We start from the raw sequence: 25,200 nt of genomic DNA, 5'->3' as shown, positions 1-25,200 counted from the left end.
AATCAGGGGGGACAGGATGGGAGCTAACGAGAGGGTGTTGTGGCCTTTCAAAATATTCCTCATTAGGCAACTTTTGTCTGATGATTCCACAAATTTGAAGTTATTTTTTCAACATTGCAACTTTTAAATGCCCGACTGTCCTATTTCATTAGATATGTGTGCATACCCGCATTTTGTCATTCGACAAAATTTGGAGTTCCAATCGGCAAATTGAGAATATTCCGTTCGCTCAAAAATTTAAGAGGGGCTCGAAAGTCTCTCTTAAATCTTAGGCTAGTCAACTAGCACTTACAAAAAAAAATTGCGTTTTATATCACCTGTTAGCATTTTTATTAATAATGTTTTGAATAATAAAGCTCTTTCCCGGATACCCTGCATATTAATGGTGGAAATAAGTTGAAGTCTGAAGGGCTTAGTTAATTATAAGTACGTACAGGGGTGATTGTGAGTTCATCAAAAAATACCTGAAAGTTGCAAAGCGAGAACAGGGGGGAGTGCGGGGGGGGGGATCTTTGGTCCCTATTACTTAAGTGCACGTTTGCCTTAGTATTAAATAGTTCTGAGTCAAAATATTGTGTGTACATTTGATTAAATTTTTAATGGATTACAAAGTTACGAGTTGGTGTTATACAAATTATCTTGACATTTGTCCATCTTAAGGGATAGGTGTTCATCTTAAGGCACTTGCAAGTATATTTGATGCATATTATATACTTTTTAAAAAAATGTGGAGAAAGGGAGATAAAAGCATAATAAAAAAACATAATTCCGGTATTTTCGGACATAAAAATACCGGAAATACGTCCGAAAATACCGGAAATTCGGTAAAATACCGGAACACAATCATCCCTGGTACGTAAATACTTCTTCTTTTAGTTTCAAATAATTCGAAACAATCTTCATTCTTAATGTATCATTAATAAAGATGAGTACTGTACAGTTGAAAACATTTAATTCTTTAATACCACGTATTACGATTACAGCCATCAGTCTAAGAATTTTAAACGTGACGACACGATGCATTGCGTTCTTTTTTAGCCTACTTTCCAGTAAAAGTCAGAGAACAAAAAAAAGTCAAAAATAAATAAAATAGTTAGATAAATATTGAAAAATTAAAAATTGGAAAGTAGGGTATTGAGATGGGGAAAAATGTCTGTCGGTCTGTCTGTCTGTCCCCCCCCCTAATAACTTTTGAATGAATAGTCCGATTCGAACAATTTTTTTTTTTTGTTAGAAAGATCTCGGCGAGGATATCTCATTCCCATAATTTTTTTTTTTTTGATTTGAACAATTTTTCGTTCAATTTTGAACAGTTCAAAAAAACATAACATTAACGCCTACGGGGAAATTCAAGGCAATTCTGAACTGTGAGGCAAATTTTCTTCAAACAAACTTTGTAGGAAAAAGTTTTTGATGAAAAACTTGTATAAAAAATATCTTTTTGATTTGAACAATTTTCCGTTCAATTTTGAACAGTTCAAATCCCTTAACATTAGCGCCTACGGGGAAACTGAAAGTCAATGTAGATTCCGTACTTGAAGGCGGATATACTTCTAACAAATTTTGTTGGAAATATCTCTTGATGCCAAACTCCAGACTTCGACTCCGAGAATTTAGGGCTACTTGACTCCGACTCCCCGACTTCGACTCTGACTTCGTAGCTATGGCAAAAATTTATACGCGGAGGACAAATGACTGACTCCGATTCTTAGATATTCGACTCCGACTCCTTTACCCCAAAATGAGATTGACTCCGACTCCGACTCCGCAGCTATGGTTTTGACTGTGAAACAATTATTGTTGATCTGACTTGTTTTTATTTTTACGCTAAAGTTTTAATTTAAGTATTCAGTTTTCGGCGAATAAACTCGAAGTCATTTATGTTTCTACATAAAGATATGCGCAGACGATTTTTTTTTTTTTTTTTTTTTTTTTTTGACAATGAAAATTGTTTCTTTAAGTTGACATTTTATTGTTTTTATTTATTTTGGTAAGTGCATTAATTCATTTGAAAAATTGTTTTTGGCAACAGGGGAAAAAGAAACATTTTTTTTTTATTTTAATATGCTGTATTTATTTTATGAGCTTATTAATTTTAATTATTATTTTTTCGTTTTGAAAGCTGTTAAAGTTTTTTTTAATGGAAAAAAGTGTATTAGCTGCTTTGTTTAAAAGTTGCTGCTATTTTATTTGTTCTTTTTTTTGGGCAATCACGATTGCTTATTGTTCTCACTTGACCGTTTTTGGCGTCCGTGCCTTTTTCAGCTTGGACCAGGGCTGCAGCACCACTGTCCACCGGCGGCGGCACGGCTGGTCCTGAGCACTGTCCCCCGGAATCCACTTCTGCTGGGCGGTGGCGCCCATGTCCTACACACACGAACGCCTACACACACACACACACACACGCGAACGCCTACACACACACACACGCGAACGCCTACACACACACACACACGAACGCCTACACACACACACACACGAACGCCTACACACACACACACACGAACGCCTACACACACACACACACGAACGCCTACACACACACACGAACGCCTACACATACACACGAACGCCTAAACACACACACGAACGCCTACACACACACACGAACGCCTACACACACACACGAACGCCTACACACACACACACACGAACGCCTACACACACACACGAACGCCTACACACACACACGAATTCCTACACGCACACGCACGTACACAACACTCGCTCACACACATGCATACATACACTTACGCACCCACGCACCCACACACATGCGCCTACACAAACACACACGCTCGTGATTGCGAAAAACATAATTTGAATTCAAGATGCCAAAAATTCAAATTAATTTTTTTTTTTACGCATATAATTTTTTTTAGATGAGTGAGGAATATTTTATTCCTAGAAATCAGCCTAAAGTATTTTAAAAATATGTTTGAAAACATTTGCAATTTTAGCTATTTTTGAGAATATTGATCAGGTACTAGAAAGTAGTATGGGTATACGGGAAAGTAGGCTCGTCTAGTTCTAGACAGAACTTCTTGTTTAATTAAATGAAAATATTAGTACAAGCCAAAAACTGCTATTTATGTAGCTAAAATACACCAATTATGTATTTTTGGTATTTATTAACAATTTGTTAGTTATCACTAGTATTAGTAGCTGATTAGATATTTTAATAATAAAAACATAATATATTGGTGATACTAATTATCTAACAGCATATACTAATAATAAAAAAAATCTCTTAATCTCGAACCTTAAATATTCGAACATTTTCAGAAGAACTTTTAACTTAAGCACTTAACAATGAGCTACCAAAAATTAAAGTAAGTAGCTCAAAACCTATCATTAACCATTGAGCCAAAAAAATGCTTTTCTTAAAACAAAACTTTTAGCTACTTATTTACACTATAAGTTCATCATGCTACAGATTCAACCAAAACCTATTTATGATTTCTTAATAATTGGAAAACAATATAAACCTTACCCGAAAGCAAAAATGTCAGTTGACTGCGTGTGAGGTTTCGTGGAGTATATTCCTGGAGGATCAATTTCTAAGGAAGACATCAACTCTGGACTTATGTAGCTTAGGTGTCCTCGTGGTATGCATCCATAGTCGTTTCTGAAAACATTGAAAATAAACTAATGAAATAAAATAAACTAATCAGTACGCTCTCAAAAATCAATTTTTCCATGAGTAGCGCCTAGCTTATTATTGAGAGAGAGAGGCAAATTTGCACATTTTACTTTCAGTGAAAAGTTAATGTATAAGTAGATTTCCTATGCAGCACCTAAACTTCTATTTTGTTTCTCACAAAAATAAACATTTCAAATTATCGCAGTGTGACTGCAAGTTCGGTGTTAATCGTACTAAGCCAACTGGCAATATGTATTTCAACTATCTATCAATGAAATTTAAATTCTAAGCTTACTGTCTGATCACGGATTGTATGGAAAGACAAACATTCGTTTTACAGCCGGAAATGGACGAATGTATTATTTTTTAGCGATGCCAGCTTTTGCAAAAGCAGAGAGAGTCTCATTCAAATGAGCGGAATACCGGCATCAAATTTTTACTTTTCCCCCTTAATCAGATAGATTCGTTTTATCTGGACGTTTGAAAATTCCATGCAATCCGTGGTTGGACAGTAACGATATTATTGGAGTCGTACAAAAGGAAAAATAATTGCTAAATATTTGAAATAACTTAATAGATATGAGTTTAAAAGTGTTGTGAATTTACTGGAGCCATTTGCAAATTATTCATTGCAAGCTTTAGCAGCTTTATTAGTCAACAAATTATCTAGTGTAACAACTTAAGCTGTTAGAACATTAAGTAAATGTATCATTTTATTTCTTTATTTTGACGATTTTTACGCTTTAAAATATCTCTACATTACTGGTTAAACATAAATAAAAATAACAGATTTTTATTTTAATACTAAGCACTTTTTATAATACACTCAAAGAGACAAAATAACTTTTCTGGGTCAGAATGGACAGCTTAAGCATTCCTATAGTTTTGAACTATTCCAAGAAAATGACAACACAAACGAAGAAGAGTACGGATCAAGTCATTTCGAACCAAACTTTCTCAGAAAAATATGCATGTTTCAACACTCAAATTTATGATTGAAAGCCATACAATGATAAGAAATTCTCTGCCTGACTTGAGCTGCACTTTTCTGTTTGTGGTTTAATTTTCTTGGAATAATTGAAAACGACTGGAATACTTAAATATTGTCCTTTCTGATCCAGAAAAGTTAATTTGTCCTTTTGAGTGCATTATGAAAGTGCTTAGTATTTTTGTTTTAAATTCTGTTAGTTTATTCTTTTTAGTGTAAATGTATGTTGTAGAATAATGTTACCATCACAAAATTTCACCTCTTTTTTACATGTAAATGCTTCATACTAAAATGAAAAAAAAAAAAGTTACATACGTATCTAAAACTTTAAGCATTTGGAACTAAAAATTAATCTTTGTTCCCCTCTAGGATTTATTTGTGTGCTAATTTATTTAAAACCATTCAAATATTAAAAGTTTCCCAAACTAATTTATGCTTCACCACACACAAGTTACTCTTGATAAAGATCCTATGTCTCTTTACTTATCCCCATTACCTATTATTGGCATAGATGAGGATAAATATCCTACGAGAGCAATGATAGTGAATAAATTTCATGCTTCATCTAGAGAAGAATTCATTCAAAATAGTCATTATGATTAATGTTAATATTATTGTTGTAAGGCAGCGAATTTTTGTAACAATGGGTTTTATATTTAATTATTTAATGGGAAAATTACATGAAATTTACTGTTTTTCTGCCAGATTAAAATAATGATTTATTTCAGAATTTTATTTTTTAGCGTTAAATGTTTCTTAAGATTAAACAAATCATTTAGTGAAATCCTGAAGTGTCTAAGTGGTCTAGTAGCTGAGATATAAGCAAAAGGTGACCTCAGAATTTCCTTTACAAACCGGAAATTAAGTATAATAAAATATATTCAAATCAAGTATAAAAAATAATCACGTGTAAAAAATATTATCAAGTATAATAAAAGTGCTTAAAAACAAAATAAATACACTAAACATAAGAAGTAGTGCTAGTTGATCTATATCATTCAAAATTACTCTAAATGGCTATACTTACTTCAATTATTTGAAGGAAGTATTTAAAAAGTGGCTTAAGTATTGATATAAGAATAAATAGAAAAATGGGAAGGCCTGTGTAGAATACTGATGAAGTGTTCCAAAATCTTACCTATCCAGCTGTTTGTCGGCCATTCCATGATCCATGATGCATAGTTTCACCCTGCATTCTAATATTATATTTTTAGAATTAAGCTTCTTATGAACGATGTCTTTGGCGTGCAAGTAGCCCATGCCCTGAAAGAAAGAAGCAAGTTTTTACTTTTTCCAACGACTAAGTATTTTCTTCCAGAAATAGAAAATTCACAGCGAACAAATTGTCAAAAATGAATTATGAGTTGAACAAGGCTTAAGCCTTATATCGCAAAAATAATTGACCTAAATCAGTTTCAGAAACATTAAGAAGTAAATTATTTAGCGGAATATTGCAAATTATTGTTCATGTGTAGCAGGGAAAAGGTACAAAACTCACTATATTCAAAATTAATCTATTTGAAATCTTTAGTGTGGCTAAAAGATAAGAAGTATTACCATCATATTATTTGCAGTAAAAAAAAAAATATGCAGTGGCAATTTAAGACCCACAAAGTATAAACCATAGAGAAGAGATTTTATGGAGGGAGTGAAGACTTTCATTCGTGAAGCAAAGATCTCAAGTAACGTGTTAGATTTTAAAGTAAAACCTTGGAAGAAATCAAGTTTCTTTCTCTAGTTTCACGCAAAACATGTCAAGCATTCGTCGTTGTTGAGTCACATGACTTGGCGTCTTTCCTTCAGCTTTAGCTAAGCGGATGGTTGGACTTGCTCCTTCCATTTACTAACTCCTGCTCTACGGTATTAACCAATAATATTTTCCTAATAAATTGATCACATGTGTATAAGGCCAAAATTTAAGTCTTGTTCAGCTACGAAAAAATAACTAATATGAGAATTAACATTTGCGAAAAATTCTTTTCTATTTTTGCTTTTAACTGAAGCATGTGCGTACAAAGCGAGCATGTGTAAAATTTCGAGGATTTTTGCAAGTAAAGTATGACGTCACAGATTTCTTTTTCCTTTTTTCTATATAGAAACTCAATAACAATGTCGACTATGCATGAAAAGTATCGTAGTTGAAACATTATACAAACTCATTTATAATTATGAACCAGTGCAGAACAAATTGTTTAATGCCATACCTGAGCTATTTGTCTGGCTATATTATGCTTGGAATGGAAAGGCAACTTATGTCGTTTAAGGTGAAGATATTCAAAGAGTGTCGGTCCTTTGCGCATGCTGAAAGAGATGACAGGAATTTAATCATCGTTGACGAAATAAAATGTATTCAATCAGTGAAGAGTAAAAACTTCGACACATATAATCAAAGTAATAAGTATGTGGTCGAAAAAAAACCCTCAAAAAGCTTCTTACAGCATTCTTGCTTATTCTTAGGTAAAAGGTCTCGTTGAATCCAAATATGACCACCGTCTTACCCCAATTACGCAACCCATTTTGGAGATAGCACTCCCTCTCCCTCTTCCCCTCCTCCTCATTTTTTTAAGTTTTTATCAGTCTTTTTTTTTTCTTTAATTTAAAGGGTAAAGGAGTATCATATTAACCGATAACATTCTTCTGAACGGCTAGAAAGGTGTAAGGTTCAAAAACATTTGTAGCAAGGAGGAGGACTTGTGAAGCCCCAAAAATGATCATTTTTCCTAAACGTTTTCAACAATATTTTAAATAATTTTCAGTTTAAAACTAGAGTATTGGCCTGACTCTTGTAAAGTCCATGTTTAAAAAAAATTTCACTCTAAAACTCTAATTTTAAAAATCTCGGAAACACCGTATAGAACTCCAGTCCAGAAACTTCTAATATTATTCATATTTGCTCAAGTTACATTAGCAGATATAATTAAGAGTAAATAGGAAATTAAATAAGCTTATAATTTAGTATTAATGCATGCATAAATTTCTTGAGACGCGTCGCCTCCATTTTTTATTACTTCCTGATAGAGTGATAAGTGTTTATAATCGCTCGGGATGTTTGCACAATTAGTTAGGGTACCCTTTTCTCTTTTATTTCACAGAACAATAAAAGCTTTCCCATTTTGTAAAAAATAATTGCATAAATCAGTTAGTGTTTTTACTGCCATGTGCCAAATGCTAGTTATTAACGATATTATAAACTTTTAAGAGGAAAATGAGAATAGTTAATTACTACTCCCACAATGACCCCTGTAATTTATTCTACTGATTGGGCTCATGGATCAATGGATCGCCATTAATTTTAGCATTACTCATGAGAGTTTTACATCCTAAACCTTATTAGGCATCGTCATATATTTAGTTTAAAAAGTTAAGCTTCTGTTCATCTGTAGCAGCAGTATTCATCTCACCTGGTGATGACTGCAAGCTTCTGTGGCTCAATGCAAGCTCCCATGAATAGGACAATATTTTCATGTCGGATCATTCCCATTTGAGCCACCTCATCTAGGAACTGATTTAGCTCTCGATCACACGTTTCACGAATGGTATAGATCAATACTTCACCATACCACTTGCCCCTGCAGAAAACACAAAATTAATAAAGAAAAAACGCATTACACTGAAGAAAAAGAAGATAGTTATTTCCTCTTGACTAAAATATATACGAGCAATCTAACTTAAATATAGATTTAAAAACTTTCTTACTTGTATATATCACCCTGACGTCCATGACGAATTCTCTCCATGAATTCAATATCACCATAAGGAATATACCACTCTTTTAAGGATTCTTCACCATTTTGAGAATCACTACGAAAATCACTATTTGGTAAGGGAAAAAAAGATTTTAGTTACATTAATCTGATGCTTTCAAATTTAGTAAAACGTAATTCTTTTTATTTCAAGAAACATTTAATTGAAGTCATATGTCATGAAAGTTGTACAGCTTTTCATTACATTTTTAAATGTGTTTTAAAGGACGGAAAAAAAACGGGGAAAATGCCCCAATTCATTGATGTACGGTTACTCACCTTAAATTAAAGCTTTCGTCTGCTTCTTCTATACAATCAGTTTCTGTTTCATCAACAATTTCCTCTAAAGAAATAATAAAATGTATGAATTAAAATCTCGCATTTTTACTTAAAATTTTTACTTTAAAAACCATATTTACTATTATTTTAGTTCATGTTCGAATAGACTTATCGGTTGACCCGGATACTACTTTTCATGACACTTGAGGATGTCAGTGGCTAGTGCGATGAGTGTTCATAGAATGTTTTCACATACGATTGGCTAACCGGTAATCCATCAGAACGTTTCGGATTAGTTACCATTGAGATCGAGCTAACCGGTCGCTCTACTCGAATAGAACCTTAAAGAAATCATTTAGTGCTAGTCTTGATACGTTTGGCTGCCATTTTAGGCATGAAAATAACACACAAACCTGTTTTTGTGAGTGTTTTTTTTCTTTTTAGTGCGATTTGTATTCATTCTTTTTTCATTTTTAATTTATTATTTATTTATTTATTTATTTATTTATTTTATTTTTAATTAATTTTTTCTTTCTTTCTTTCTTTATTTATTTTTGTGCGGTACATAAAAATGTCAATCAGATTGGTATTCAAGTGACGAAATTATTTATAAAACGAGTGCAAGGTAGTATCTTCAAGTGACGACAGAGGCACACCGATGGGAGGTCACTGTCACCTCCCAAATGTTTCTTTATTAGAGAAATTTCGTCTGACTATTCGGCAAAATTGGTTAATTTTGATTTTGTTTAAAGAAGCAATTTCTAGTTATTTCATAAGTGTTTGGGTTATTTTCTACGTGAGACTTTTTTTTATGCGGTCCCTATCCACTGCATAAAAAAAGTATTTTTTTAACTGTGTTGCGAAAACAACTTTTTATAGCTACTCGTGAAGTTTCGAACTATTTTTTTATCCACCGTATAACAAGAAGTTCTGTCTAGAACTAAACGAGCCTACTTTCCCGTATACCCATACTACTTTCTAGTACCTGATCAATATTCTCAAAAATAGCTAAAATCGCAAATTTTTTCCAAGATATTTTTTAAATATTTTAAGCTGATTTCTAGGAATAAAATATTCCTTACTTTTCTATTTAAAAAAAACGAACAAATAAAATAGTAGCACCTTTTAAACAAAGCAGCTAATACACTTCTTTCCATTAAAAAAAATCTTTAACAGATTTCAAAACGAAAAAATAATAATAATAAGTTCATTAAAATAAATACATCATATCAAAAAAAAATCGTTTCTTTTTCTCTTGTTGCCAAAAATATTTTTTTAAATGAATTAATGCACTTACCAAAATAAATAAAAACAATAAAATGTCAACTTAAAGAAATAATTTTCATTGTCAAAAAAAAAAAAAAAAATCGTCTGCGAATATCTTTAATATAAATGACTTCGAGTTTATTCGCCGAAAACTGAATACCTAAATTAAAACTTTAGCGTGAAAATAAAAACAAGTCAGATCAACAATAATTATTTCACAGTTAAAACCACAGCAGCGGAGTTGGAGTCGGAGTCAATCTCATTTTGGGATAAAAGAGTCGGAGTCGAATATCCAAGAATCGGAGTCAGTCATTTGTCCACCGTGTATAAATGTTTGCCAAAGCTACGAAGTCAGAGTCGAAGTCGGTGAGTCGGAGTTCGATTAATTGTCGGGCACAGGAGTCAGAGTCGGAGTCAGGTGCCCCTAAATTCTCGGAGTCAGAGTCTGGAGTTTGGCGTCAAGAGCTATTTCCAACAAAATTTGTTGGAAGTAAATCCGCCTTCAAGTACGGAATCTACATCGACTTTCAGTTTCCCCGTAGGCGTAATGTTAAGGGAATTGAACTGTTCAAAATTGAACGGAAAATTGTTCAAATCAAAAAGATAATTTATATTCAAGTTTTTCATCAAAAACTTTTTCCTACAAAGTTTGTTTGAAGCAAATTCGCCTCACAGTTCGGAATTGCCTTGAATTTCCCCTTAGGCGCTAAGGTTAAGTTTTTTTGAACTGTTCAAAATTGAACAAAAAATAGTTAAAATCAAAAAGGGAAATATGGGAATGAGGTGTACTCGCCGAGATCTTTCGAACAAAAAAAAAATTGTTCGAATCGGACTATTCATTCAAAAGTTATTAGGGGGGGGGGGACAGACAGACAGACCGACAGACAGACCGACAAACAGACCGACAGACATTTCTCTCCATTTCAATATCCTACTTTCCAATTTTTAATTTTTCAATATTTATCTAACTATTTTATTTATTTTTGACTTTTTTTTTTGTTTTTCGGGATATTTTTAAGATGCATTAAGCCTTCTTTCATGCTTTTTTCTTCTTTCTCTGACTTTTACTGGGAAAGTAGGCTAAAAACTGGTTTGAGGGAACTATACATAAAATAAAAAGAACTTTCATTAATTCACTTTCTAAATGAATCATTTTTCATTAGTTCGTCCTTATATTTCACAGTGGAACCGATTTCGTCTATACTCTTTAAAACTTGAGATATTTTAACATATAAGGAAAAAAAGGTTACTTTTGGCAACGTAAAAAATGTTCCTGTGACTGAAACCAGCAAGTTAAAAGAGCAGTTACTACTTTCAAGATTTTAAGATTAATTCATCCAAGACATATGCGTAACTGTTTGAGAAATTAAAAGGCAATTTTTTTTCTTTTTAATTTTGCAATTACTATATGCTACACAATCGTTTCATTTCTACCTTAAAAAATGTTTTCCCAGACTTAAAAGTAAGAAAACTTTTAGTTTAATTATCTCATTATCAAACCTTTATTATCAGTCAGATGCGGTACTTCATTATACTGCTTTAGCAGTAAATGAAGTGGGTTTTTTTTTTTCTTTTTTTTTTTCCAAGCACAATATCAGCAAAACAACATATTCTCACTGCACCAACCTACTTCTCTAAATGTCAAAAAATCAGTAATCCAGCGTCAGAAAGCACAAATATTGCAAAATATTGCAGACACGTGTTTCGGTGTTACAAGGAACACCTTTTTCAATGCAAAGAAATGTGAGCTTCTGGATGAAAAGTCATCCGAGAAAAGGATGACTTTTCATCCAGAAGCTCACATTTCTTTGCATTGAAAAAGGTGTTCCTTGTAACACCAAAACACGTGTCTGCAATATTTTGCAATATTTGTGCTTTCTGACGTTGGATTACTGATTTTTTGAATTTTCAGCAAAGGTATTTATTCGTTATTCTCTAAATGTGTTTTCTTTGCCAGTACAGTGTCAATGCAGCAGAAGCAACCCGAGCTCGAAGCAAATAAATGAATTCTGTAAATGTGTTTTCTTTACCAGTACGGTGTCAATGCAGCGGAAGTAACCAGAACTCGCAGCAAAGAAATGAATTCTGTAAATGTGTTTTCTTTCCCAGTACAGCGTTAATGCAATGAAAGCAGCCCGAGCTCGCAACAAATACATGAATTTTGTAAAAGCTGTCTCTCTGTCATCAAAGAATCAATGAAAAAAAAATCTTTCTTCATCACATTTTTCGTCTTATGTGTTGTACTCCTCTAGTACAAAAAAGGGCTTTATTCACGATTCTGAATAACTATCTAATTTTGCATTAGGACCTTTTTTTCATTTATTTATTTTGTCTTATTCATTATTCCTCTACTTAATATTCATTTTTTTATTTTTGAACGACTGCAAATTGATAAGAGTAAAAGCAATTATTTTCGTGATCTGTAGTTTTCGCGAAAATGAAGATACCGGCATCTCGCGAGCTGAAAATTTCGCGAATTTTATGCAAATAGAACAGAAAGTCGAAAGAAAAAAAAATGTTTCCCGAGGCTTAAATTTGTGATTAAGACGAGCTCGCAAAAATAAGTGCTTTTAAAGTATTCATTTTGACGTATGGAGTTAAATTTATGTTTTAATTTTTAAAGCCTTTTTTTTTTGTCACGTTCAACCCCACGCACAAAAGGAGGAGGGAGGAATTATCTAATTTAGTACTGCAGTTTGTCTCAATTTTGCTTTTAATTTTTCTTCTTTCGAGGAAAATGTAATCTAACGTCAGAAAGCATAGCCTAAAATTCAAAAACATCTTCCTAGATCTGAAGTTATATTTTTTAGGTCAAAACCATTGTCCTACAAGTACTACATGAAACAGATTTTTATGCATTTTAATTTAACATGGTCTCAATAAAAGAAAAGAAAATATTCCTTTCATACATGTCTGTTAAACAATTACTATTTTGTTTTATTTTTTCGCTATTGTTAAGATTCTGATGTCTCACAATGTAAAAAAATATAATTTATAAATTGTTTGTGCAAAATAAATTTTGAATTTAGGGGCCACGTGTATCCCATAAGGGTCCTTAAAGTCTTACGCTGCTAATTACAAATCCGCTTTTTTTTTCTTTTCTTTTTTAATGTACAGTGGTTTCAACATATTCTCACTCTAAATGCTGATAATGCCTAAGCTTATATACGTTTTAAGATAACATTAATTTTTTCATATGTATTGGAAATTTTCATTGAAATGGCAGCATGCTTTTGGCATAAATTCCTAAGCAATGAAGCTTTATTATTTCCAAAGTAGAAAGCTTGAACTCGATTAGAGATTCAGGTCGTTTAATTTCATCAGCAGCTCTTATTACAATTTTACCCTTTGCCATTTCGTATTCCACTTGCAATGAACAGTTTCTAGATTGCCCACATTCGGCACTTTTATTTTCACGGCAGAGTTCCTTTATTCTTTTCGATCTCCGCTCCAAAACACAATCACGCCAGTTCCTTTTCTCCATGGTTACGCTCAAATTTATTCATCAGTTTGTTAGGGGAAAGAACGCGCTCTACTCAACTAACACCCACGCCCAAAGGAATGGATGGAAATAATCTAACTCGTTCATGTCAAAATCATTTAGGTCATAGATTTATGACTGCGCTTTCTTTATTAGTTTGTGTTACAGCTTCGGGCTCGTCAAAGAAATAAATTTTTGAGAAATGTTTCATTTTCTTGAACTTGTTGCGTTATAGAATCATTTAAGTTTGGAAAGTTTGCGCTTATCATTAAATTTCATTTTGACTCATGACTTATTTTGAAGATGATGAATCGGATAGAAAAAATTAAATTCTCGTTTTAGTAATTAAAATATATATATATATATATATATATATATATATATATATATATATATATATATATATATATATATATATATATATATATATGATACCAATACAATTAATCGAATAGCAAACATTCTCTCGCTCGTATTAATAGAATAACTTTCTTTTTTATGACGCTGATACGATGAATCGTATCGAAAAAATTCCATCGCTGGTATTTATAAAACAAACTTTCCTTTTTGCGATGCCAATTCGATGAACTTGATAGAAAAAAAATCTATCTCTCATACAGACATTCAGTGCTTGAAAAATACATTTTCTGATTAAAAAACAATTAGGAAACGAAAAAATAAAAAATTTCCGGTAGCTATCATGAAGCCCTGTCAGCAGTTTTCATCTCATTTAGTGTTAAAATGACTCATTGCTATCTGAAGTGAATCTGCACTGCTATCTGACTAGAATCTGAATGAGAATATCTAAAATTAACTTTACGTCTAATTTAAATATCAATCACATAAAAACAAATTCGAGTAAGGGGAAAAATCAAAAATTGGAGATAACTAGTTGAAATGGTAGAAGAAAATCTCATCTCTTTTTGAGCAAGACATGGTACTAGTAGCCTTAGTAGGTACTGCTATATAGAATGTCCTGAAAAGACTTTCCATTGAAAGTCTACTTAAGGTTTGAATTTTGCACGTTTTATCTTTAACTTTAAAAAAGTCCGCTTCAACCCTTTTCTTATCACTGCCTCATATATTCATGTTAAATATACGAATACGAGAATAGTTATTCATCTTTTCTCGCTGCTTTTTGCTTATTCGTTTTTCTGAATTGAGGACCGAAATATGTAGCTCAACATCTCTAATTACATGAATTTTCTTTACTAATAATATAACTGAAGTCTCCCTGTCTGGATGTCTCTCTGTGTGGATCTCCGTGACGTTTATATTCCAATTTTAAGGACATTTTCCGGAACAAAGTTATCATAAGATGGACGAGTCAAATCACGAAATTATCATGACGTGGAATAGGAGAGCGAATGAACATAGCCAATTGGCGAGAAATTCATCATCCATTATTTGTAAATATACAGGCGAACCAAATGACCTTTTAATTTTCTACTACGGGCAAAGTCGTGCGGGTGCCACTAGAGTATAATAAGATAGAGAGGAGATGAAACAAAGAAGCATTTAAAATAACTCACAAAACAAGAAAGTGTGTAACCAGATAAAAATTAATATGTTGGTAGCATCAACAATGACATAAAATACTTTCAAAATTCGTTAAAAACGCATAAATTTTACTAATTGTCCTTTAGTAGTTGTTTAATAGTTGTAACTTTAGTTGCTTCTGTTAAATTTTAGGAGTGATGAAAAAACTCATTGTATAGCTTGAAGCTGAAATTACCATAAACCTTAGTTTTATATAGAGCTGATCCTTCTTAACCACATATTTGGACGACAAAATATAAATAAGCTTCGAATTTTTTCCTGTTAACATTTTAAGTTAAATCCTTGATTTGAAAGAGGAAAAAACATTACCAAAAATATAAAGTAGATTAAACAGCAAATAAAATTTAAAAAACATATTTATAGTATTGAAAAAAAATCTAGCCTAAATGGTTTGCTGAAAACAGCTGAAGTATACATGCAAATATTTAAGTATTCTTCGAATGTTGATGTATTTAATCATTGTTTCAATGCAAGACCAAAACCAAATAAAACAACGTGGAAAGAGTGTAACGAAAACCATCGTAATTCGAATCTTCAAAGCTACTTAACTTGCATTCAAAAAAATACATGTATAGCAAGAATTGAGCGTTTCAGAAAGGTCTTTATGTTTTCAAAAGAAAACATTCAATGGTTGATACAGTTCTAAAATAAACAAATAAAATTTGTTTTCAGGGGGGGGGGATCGTTGTAAAATTTTACTGATTGTAATTCTTAGCAAACATATTTTTTGAAGCTCTGTACCTAAAAGCTGCAAGAAATGATCAGTTTTTGTACTTACCTAAAATGGTTCCTGCCTTTCCCGCTGGAGGCCAGGTGGCACACAGACTCTCATTTGCTTTGTCCCGGCTCTCTATGCTGAGCGTCTTGGCCTTGGTGAGGCAGGGTGGTCGCGCAAACGACACAGTGGCGTTCTTTCCCTCGAACGATGTCCTCTGATGAAGTCCTCCGTAGAAGGCATTCCGACTTCCAGAAGATATCCAACTGGTCTCGTTGGGCCGCAGCGAGGGCTTGGGAGACACAACAGCACACAGTTTGGGGCGCTCGACCGTCTGATCCATAATTTTGTGACCCATTGTGAGGAATGGATTAGCTGAGAGGATAGAATGGCTGTCCACGTCGCGATCCCTGCGGGATAACATGAACTTGCTGAAATGTTTCTCAATATGAACTCGTTAGTACATTTAATGAGAGAGTGTTATTTAATTCCCTTAAACGCGTTTTGATGCTACTTGTGCTTTATTATTTCATACATTTCTTCCACAAATTTCATAGTTCCTGCCAAGGGACATCGACAACATGTCGATGAATAAAACATGAACAAGGATGAACAAATCATGAATAAAATTTGTGTTAAATTCATAAAAAAAAATATTTTTAATTTTTTCTTTTTTTCGGGGGATTGGAGGCTCTTTTGTTTTGATAAGAAAAAAAACAGTGCTCCAGCACTAATTCCAACTAGCCATTGACTTTTTCATATTATATGAAAAATTTGTTTCATTATATGTGCTTGTTTTCTAAATTTTGGTAGATGGAGAATCAATTCATTCATGAAATTATTAGCATCTTGGCCTTGTTTTATGAAATTACTTAAAATGTAAGTTTTTCTACGGAACTTAAAACTACCATAAAATCTGGTTTAACCTTTTGTCTCAGTTTCTTACTCTATACATTTTAAAACTTTTTAAATTGACTATTTTGGGCATGAACTGCATAGATTGAGGATAAAAGTTTTGAGGACTTACAGATTATCAGATTACCACCCAGATCAACACCACAGATTAAACCTGCACAAATCTCCATTATCGTACTCGGGGGATCTTACACTGGCAGGAAACAAATCCACGATCCTTCAGCTCCAAGTTCTTGCCAATTGGGCTAAATCGTCAGAGCTAAAGAGCACTGAAGTGAGGTGGCATTTAAGTGGTTCAAAATAATCACCCGTTAAATGAGTTACGACAAGGATGTCTAGTACTTTTTTTATGAAATGAAACAATTACATGTTAATAACTTTTTCCTGCGAAAATTTGAAGCTGCCAGGTTAGAGGTACTAAGAGATTTATGAAAAATAATATGCGTCATTATCTAAAAAAGCTTTAACCATTTTACTATAATTTTCAAGATTATGTTTATGTGAGTTAGGATTTTCACCCCTTACCACAATTAAATGAATTAGAAGAATTGTTTAGTGTTGTGATGAGGAAATTAAAGTTTAAATTTTGAGCAAATCTCCAAACATTAAAATCTATTAACTAATTTCTGTGCGCAACTTCCTGGGCTCGTTATGAATCGGTACAAGCATATTCTAACCTACAAGTAAAATTCACGGAAGTTAAACAATTTTGACTTTATTTTTTTTAACTTCCTTGAGCATGAGTGTCAACTTTAAAGTATTTTTATTTTCGCATCTATTAACATCGCTTTTTAGTCATCGTACACAGTCAGGAATTAAGTTTGAAAACTAATACATACAACATAAAAGTCTTCGCAAAAATATAAAAGTATATCAGCTGTGGTTGAAGTGTATACTGAAAGAGATTGAATTCGAGTTTTCGTTAAATGTTGTAGTAAAAGGGACTGGATTATCTCTTCATCGTGGTAAATGCATCACCAGGTCTTTCACCTCCTGAATTATTACTCCTACCCGCACCACTAAGCATCCTTTTTATTGGATCACTTTCAGTGAAAAAGATGACATGCGGGATGACAGCATGTATTGCCGCAGTAAACAAGAGGATCATTAATTTCTGCTATAAAATAGGACGCTATTGAATCGTTGGAAATTTAAATATTATTGTGTTAGTGGTTTCTAGTTTCACTGTAGGGAAGGGGGCATTTATTAGTTTTCTATCCTTTCTCGAAAGGAATGATGGAAAACTAATAGTAGGTTACAACAATAATGAAAAACACTGACCAATTTTAATTTATCTATGCTATTTTAACCAGACAAGAGAAAAGTAATTTTTAATCCTAGAATACAGGAATTCCATACGTTTACATGCGTTTAAAATACTCCTTGAATTGAGAAAATAATAATTAATATTTTTAAGAGGAGTGAAATTCACTTTGGAGGAAGAAGACTATAAGAGTGATAAAAAAATTTTTTTAACTAACTCTCTAAGTATGAAATAGATGATGACAGGGAAGGAAGATATTTTTTTTTTTCAGTTTGATTTTTAGTATTTTCAATGCGAGAATTTTTTTTAAATAATGAATAAAATGTAACATTTGGCTGTGCACAAGGTTATATACTTGGGGGAAAATTGTTATTGATACATTACTGTACTATTTAAATTGGTGCAGTATACTCTTAGGTTGCAATTACTTCAGTGTAATTAATATAAATATGTTTTATATTCAAGAGTTTTTATTTGAAATGTAATGACTATACTGTTTTTAATCTTGTTTATATGAACTCCAGGCTTGTTCACATGTGGCCAGGCCCTAAGATGCACAAGTGTATAATGCAAAGCATTTTTCAAAAATATCCTAAAGTAGAGAAATAATAGTATGTATAAGATTTTTTTAATTCTTAGACACAAGGAAAAGATTATTAAATCATGAGGGTATTTTTTCTCTTAGACATTGATAGTATATTTTGAAAAATAAAGAAATGAACAAATTTGCTCGCATGTGCCCGCTCCCCCTTCCCCTACTCTTTATTACAAGGTACTCTTGTATTAAGGCCTTTTAACGTTGAGTTCTGAAACATGTATCGCATATTTGCTTTCTAAGTCAGTTTACTGTTAAACATTTTTCAATTCAATGTTCGTAAACAAGTTTGATGTTATTCTCTTCTTTTATGAACAGTGAAATTTTAACTTTGAATCATTCTATTTTTTCTATCAGCATTTTCCGGATCTAAAACAGAGATCTATTTTACGAATAATGCAAAAAATAAATAAATAAATAAAGCACATTTAAAAATATTTTTCATTGTCGAAGCATAAATTTATTTTATATATTTTAAGAAATTATTTTGCTATATTTTAATCGGAAAATATTGCTGTAGTTTACAATTAATTGTACTTTTACGATATTTCATTTTGGTTTAATTTTAGTTATATCTTAAAATGTTTGATAAAAGTGTATGTTGATAGTATTTTTCATTAAAAGACTTGAAAATAGGAAAAACATTTTTTGTTGCCTTTGGAAAGATATAATACTTTGTTCATGTCTACAAAAATTTGATAATTTGTTAGTGCTTTTGGAAAAAGGCGTAAATAATACTATAATATGCACTGATATGTGAAAATGTAATTAATATGCATTACTGATAAGTATATGTGATGAGTATTTAATGGAGAGGTAGCCATCACCAATACTTTTTTTAGTCTGTCCAGTAAGTGAAAAAAAACTCTATTTCATTTTAAGAAGTTCATAATATCGTTAAAAACTAGTATTCCATGCATGACATTAAAAATATTTTTATTGATGTGTGGAATTGTTTTTAAAAAAGCTGGAGGACTTTTATGGTTATGTCTTCACAGGGTATGGCAGGGATTCTCAAACTTTTACAAGGTCGCTGCATCCTTTAAAGAACTAGAATTTTCTTACGTCACCGAAGTCATTAGAGAGAGAAAGAGAGAGATATCTTGTATATTGAGACAGATAAATACCATGTTTACGTATTACAATTTTGTGGAGAAACTCTATAAGTAGGAACTAACATGGTTCCCGCTCGCATTTAAGCATATCGTACGCAATTTCGAGCATGGGGAATAATGCGCTCTTATCATTAGTCGAATCATCTTGTCAATCAATCACCTTTCACCGCCCATAGGTTCGAAAGTACCGGAAGTTAACTAAAAAAGCAAAACTGAATGTCATCATCATGTTAAATGCAGCCGGGTGATTAATTTTCAATGCCGTATTATTTCATTAACAGCAAAATATTCAACACCGTGGAAGCTTCGTGGCGTCCACTTTGGGATGCTATGGTATGGTTCTCATATACAGTGAAACCACGATTTTACATTTCCCGAATCCTCGTTTTCCCCATATTTTACGTTTTTTTAACCCAGTCCATTGAGAAACGTAAAATCGGGGTTTCTCTGTACTACATAATGAGGGAGTTCTGACTATAGAAATCTTATTCTTACCATTTAATGGAAGTTTGCTTGATCATCTTTTCCCTTCGTTGGCGTGCTGTCTTGACCTCTGGCGTGCTTGCTGGTGACATAAACGAGCTGTCACTATACGAAGAGACGCTACTGCGAGGTGACAACAGATCAGTTCCGATGCCAGACGGTCTTTTGGGCCCCATCCGTTGGCGAATCAAATGAGTGTACACAGCATCTCGCTGGCTGCTCAGAAGATAGTGCTGAGTTTGCTGCTGTGGATAATGGCCGTAATAGTCCGGAAGATAATGCGCTGACCTGAAACAGAAAATGTGCTGAACGTGGAACTTATTTCGTCGTTAGAGAAGTTAGCAAAGCATCAAAACATGATCTAAGACTGAAGTCATTTAGGGGAACTTTGTGCCATAACTGTAAGGGTAGACTTTGAACCTTTTTTTTCCTGCATATTTCACTTCAGAAAAAAACTGAAGAGGGTTCACTGATGGTTTTTGCTGGCAAGTTTATCGTGGAAATTATCTACTTTTTGTTCTACAAATTAAGATACCTAAACTTTTAACAGGTAACTGTATCATCCAGTAATTTTGTAATTTTTAGGTTACTGTTTGGAGGCTACTCCTTAATGCTGATTTCAAGTCGTTGATACCTCTCGCACCTTACATTCTATGTGATATAATGAACTATAGCAATCTGGTGATGTTATGAACTGAAAATAGGTCTTTCAAAACATCTAGAAATTTTTCTTTCTGGTTCCCAGTTGCTCTACTTAAATGAAAATAATTTATCAACACATTTCTTACACTGTTCAAAATTACCCAGTGACAGGAAAACTTTAAATCAAGTTCATAATTCGTTTTAAATGGTTTTTACACAATCGAACCTCGTTAGCCCGAAGTCGCTTAACGTGAAATATTGCTTAACATGAAATACTCGTTTGGTACCGTAAGTTAACAATCTGTTCATAATTTATTGAAAAAGAATAAATCCGGTTAACATGAAATAATTATCATGGTCCCCTGAGTTTTCGCGTTCACGAAGTTCAACTACAATTAACTTTTCTTAATTTTGAATAATTATAAAATATTTAAGGACTTTTTCTTCAGTTTTATACCAATAGATGTAGTAACACTACTCAAATGTGAATGAGACAGTTATATAGAAATTGTGGATCAAAGTTCCCCTAAATGAATGTATATGTCACGCATTCTTCAGAGTGCATTTTTTCTACGAAAATAATTGGTTGCTGAAAAGATAGAAACAGTAAATAACGTAAGGGAGACCGGGGGTAAAAAAAAGTGCACTCACCTCTGACAATTTTTCGTGTTTTTTATGAGCATTTTGAACTTTTTCTTTGTCTCTTTGTCGTCTATGTTCAAGCCGTACTTCCCCTTGTAGTGTTTTTCGCAGGCTCGACCAATTGATTCCCGTGTTCTTTTCCGATGCGACAGCCAATGAACGATCTTGAGTAAACCCGCCATAGCCATGCCCGGTCCAGCACTGTCCGACCTGTACGCTTCTTCTGCGTCCCATGATCCCACGGGAGAGACACTGCCGCCACAGCCTCCGTGTTGCCATAACTCCCTAGAACGCCAATCGTCTGCATCTTTGGGGAAAAATAAATAAATGTGTAAGTAAATTGAGAAAAATAAATAAATGTGTAAGTAAATTGAGAAAAATAAATAAATAAATATACAAGCAAGAGTAAAAATATATTTATGTCATACTTTTGCATCATTTTATATTTTAATGTCATTTTAGTTATATGTTTACACAAAACCTACAACAAAAAAAAATGAAATTAAATGAGATACAAATGGAAAACGTATTTCGTTTGCATCTTTTTTCTGCCTCACACCACATGCGCAAATAGTTCATGCAAAACGTACCAAAATAAAACTCTTGAATGGTTTGCGATAATTTTCAAGGACATTTTTTTAATTTAGTTTTGTTTTGCTTTTTAATTAGTTTTTTCAGGATAAAAATTTTTACTAATTAAAACCAAGTAGTTACTTCCGTCATAGCCAATGAGTCATTTCTTGAAACTAATCATGGAGTTATATGACCTATTAAAATTAAATACGTAATTTTCAGCAAGTCAAAGGGACATGTTAGTGTTCATATTCAAATCGGTAAACTTGATCTCTAGACAAAAAGTTTAATAAAATTAACCATTGAACCTTTAAAAAGATGTATGTTTTTACTTCAAGAGATTTTCCTCTTTTTTTATGAACCAGTTTTTTATGAACAGTTTTCTTTTTTATATAAACTTAAATCTAAAGTTAGTCAAGAAAAATGTTTCCCGGACGAAAAATATTGCTATTTACATACCTGATCCAATGATATGACATTCTAAATCATCTGGAACGTCAGGAATGACAGATTTGCAGCATTTCTTGTTCGTGTGAAAGGAACAATGCTTATGAATTATCTCCCTGTCAAAAGAATCACAGAAATATTTACTAAACCCGCAGAAAAATTTTCGATACTTTTATTTACACAGTTGAAGATCATCTAAAACATTTTGGCTCAATGCAGACCTAGTGCATATATTTTGGACCAATCATGCAGATATGATAAAAGGAAAAAAACAGCAGAAGAATAATATGTGCTAAATGTTCATTAAAATTATAGTGTATTTATGAAAGGTAAATTGAATGCACTATTAGTTGATTTTACAGCATTATGTTTCAAGTTAAACTTGAAACTTATATTTTTAATAATCTTACAAGACCGGTCGATGTGAAAAATTGATGTTACACATCAATAGGTGTGATTTTTGCTGTTTTTCGATAAAATTTGAATTTAGTACATATTCTTGCTCCCTCTCTCCCCTCCTGGAAAAATTGAAAATGACTGGCCTGTATCGAACTGTTTTACAGATGCAGTAAATACCGACCAAAAGAGCGTATATGTGTATGTGCAAGTAGTATTAATAGCGGTTTTTATCACTTGTGTGTCTTTCAATAAACTAAACTGAATTTTAATGTCAATTTCTATTGTTCTGTTTTGTTAATTCTTCAAATCATTATCTACTTCAAGCCTCATTAGTCTATTTTTTTAATCTGCTGAGGAGAAAAGTAAATCAAAGGAATATTCCATACTATCATTGTACATACTGAGCAAATTATGTCGATTTTGGAAACAACAGCATTTTATTAGAATTTCAACGTGCAATACCTTTGCCACTATTATTCATACAGTACGTAAATAACAATCAGCGATTGTTGATAATATTTCATAATACTTCATCTCACATTGTTTATTTATAGTTACGTGTTATTTTATTTTGAAATTCAAATGCTTTTGAGGTTGTAAACTTCCCACAAATACTGCACCTGTATAAATTGCTCTCAGTTATTAATAGCCCAAATTTTAAAATATAGAAAGGCTCCATGAATTCTATACATGATATTCAGTAATTTAAAAAAAAGAAACTCATTTGAAAGTATGAGAATCGCCACCTGACTGTTTCTAAATATACTTAACTTCGCATAAAATACTTAACTTCGCATGATCATATGGAAACGGAGCGAATTCATTAACTTTATGATTTGCATCCGACGATAGACTTGTCAGATCATTTGCATATAAATAACGGTGCGAGAAAATGTTTCTGGTAATAAAGACGAAAATCTCGTGCGACTAGATTGAAAGCAACGCATTTTCCTTTTCTGAAATCCATTCTGCTCAGCATAAAAAGAAAGAATCTAAATAAATAATTTATGGTTAGTTGTTCATGCTCAAGTTTGTTGCTGAAAAATGGGATATAAATAAGCGAAGTACACTCGTAAATACATATGCTCCGAAAACTTTTTTTCCCTCTCTTTTCTGTTGAACATTTAACTTGTATGCTTTTATGAGTGGAAAAGATAAATATATTTTGAATGGAAATATGTGCTTCTTGTATATGGTCAGAAATAACGAATGAGTATAATTACATTTTTGTTTTCCACTCGCCATTTTCCCAGAATTCAACATTTTACGAATTATTTGATAAATTTAGAAGTCGACAAACAGTAACCAAAAAGAAAAAACTTCATTCCTGGAGCCAATAACATATTAGGGCAGTTCTCAAAAGGTGGGAACAAACACAGACCTCAACTTTGAAGCTTCAACACCAAATAACTTTCATTTTAATTAACTTAAAAATTTTTGAGTTAAACTATAATACTGTATAGAGACAAGAATTGACATAAATTATGGAAAAAATTCTCTTCAAATGCCCTTAAAAAAATATTTTCTTTGCTAAAAGGCACAATTTTGGACATACCAAAACGTTAACTGAGCAAATGTACCATTAAAAAAAATTTTTTTTAAATTATTTCCATACGTTTCAAAAAAAAATTAAAGGTATGAATCTTACACTGAATAACTTTTTGTTAATATTTTACACAGATAACAAAAATAAAGATAGATTATTTACTTTGTAAACGATTTTAAAAAAACGTAACTTTGAAATTTGATGTATGTCCAAAAGTTGCGATCTTTAAAATGCTATTATTTGAGAACTAAGTATATGATGTTTTCGTTTTAAAGGTATTTATCGATCCTCAGAATCATTTTTTAATTGTTTAAAAGTGTTTTCATAAGCTTTTATGCAGTATCTTAGAAGAAAAATGATTTTTCTTAAACATACATGTGAGATGTCCAAATGACGTTACGATCTTGATGCCGATAATTCTGTCCGTTTATTCATAATTTTTGATGATCCACTGTCTTCTAACCTCAATAAAAAAGGTTATTATAATGTTTTCTTCTTTAATCCATTGGTATTTTGCATAATTAATACGTTACACATTGATCAAGGCATAAATTACAGTAGTAACATGGCTTTCTATGATCGAACGAAAGCCATTTTGCGCTAACATCGCCAAGCAAACTTCCGCTGGCGACATTGGCGACAACACAGTATACGATACGCTAAAGGTTACCAGAGGGGAATTCCAGTCTGACAAATGTAGTTTATCGTCAGCTGTACCAGTTTTGGCGACTTTATCACCTGCGCTAGCAATTTTTTTTTTTTTTTTCCGCTTTTATTATTTTAGAATTCTTTTTCTCTTCTTTCTTTTGGAAACATAATTGAACGATCTCCAAATAGAAATACGAATTTCTTTCTTCAATAATTTTTTTAGACATCATTTTAATTCTTATGACATTAGAAAAAA

The 25,200-nt window shown here is 32.4% G+C and overlaps 1 protein-coding gene across 1 annotated transcript in view; it reads right to left on the bottom strand.

Moving 5' to 3' along the window:
• LOC129216561 (dual specificity protein kinase splB-like) overlaps positions 1–25,200 on the bottom strand; it is a 59,727-nt gene that overhangs the window by 12,809 nt on the left and 21,718 nt on the right. The window contains exons 3-12 of the mRNA XM_054850779.1: positions 22,364–22,467; positions 21,348–21,638; positions 20,060–20,330; positions 15,739–16,085; positions 8,654–8,717; positions 8,328–8,444; positions 8,033–8,200; positions 6,836–6,932; positions 5,770–5,894; positions 3,494–3,628 (exon numbers count right to left, since the gene is read on the bottom strand). Coding sequence (XP_054706754.1) covers positions 3,494–3,628; positions 5,770–5,894; positions 6,836–6,932; positions 8,033–8,200; positions 8,328–8,444; positions 8,654–8,717; positions 15,739–16,085; positions 20,060–20,330; positions 21,348–21,638; positions 22,364–22,467 — 1,719 coding nt within the window. The remainder of the gene's footprint in view (positions 1–3,493; positions 3,629–5,769; positions 5,895–6,835; positions 6,933–8,032; positions 8,201–8,327; positions 8,445–8,653; positions 8,718–15,738; positions 16,086–20,059; positions 20,331–21,347; positions 21,639–22,363; positions 22,468–25,200) is intronic.

The sequence above is a fragment of the Uloborus diversus genome, chromosome 1, assembly GCF_026930045.1.
Source record: "Uloborus diversus isolate 005 chromosome 1, Udiv.v.3.1, whole genome shotgun sequence".
NCBI classification, from domain to species: Eukaryota; Metazoa; Arthropoda; class Arachnida; order Araneae; family Uloboridae; genus Uloborus; species Uloborus diversus.
Note: the sequence above shows the minus strand (reverse complement) of the source record. Positions and strands in the feature narration are given on the sequence as shown.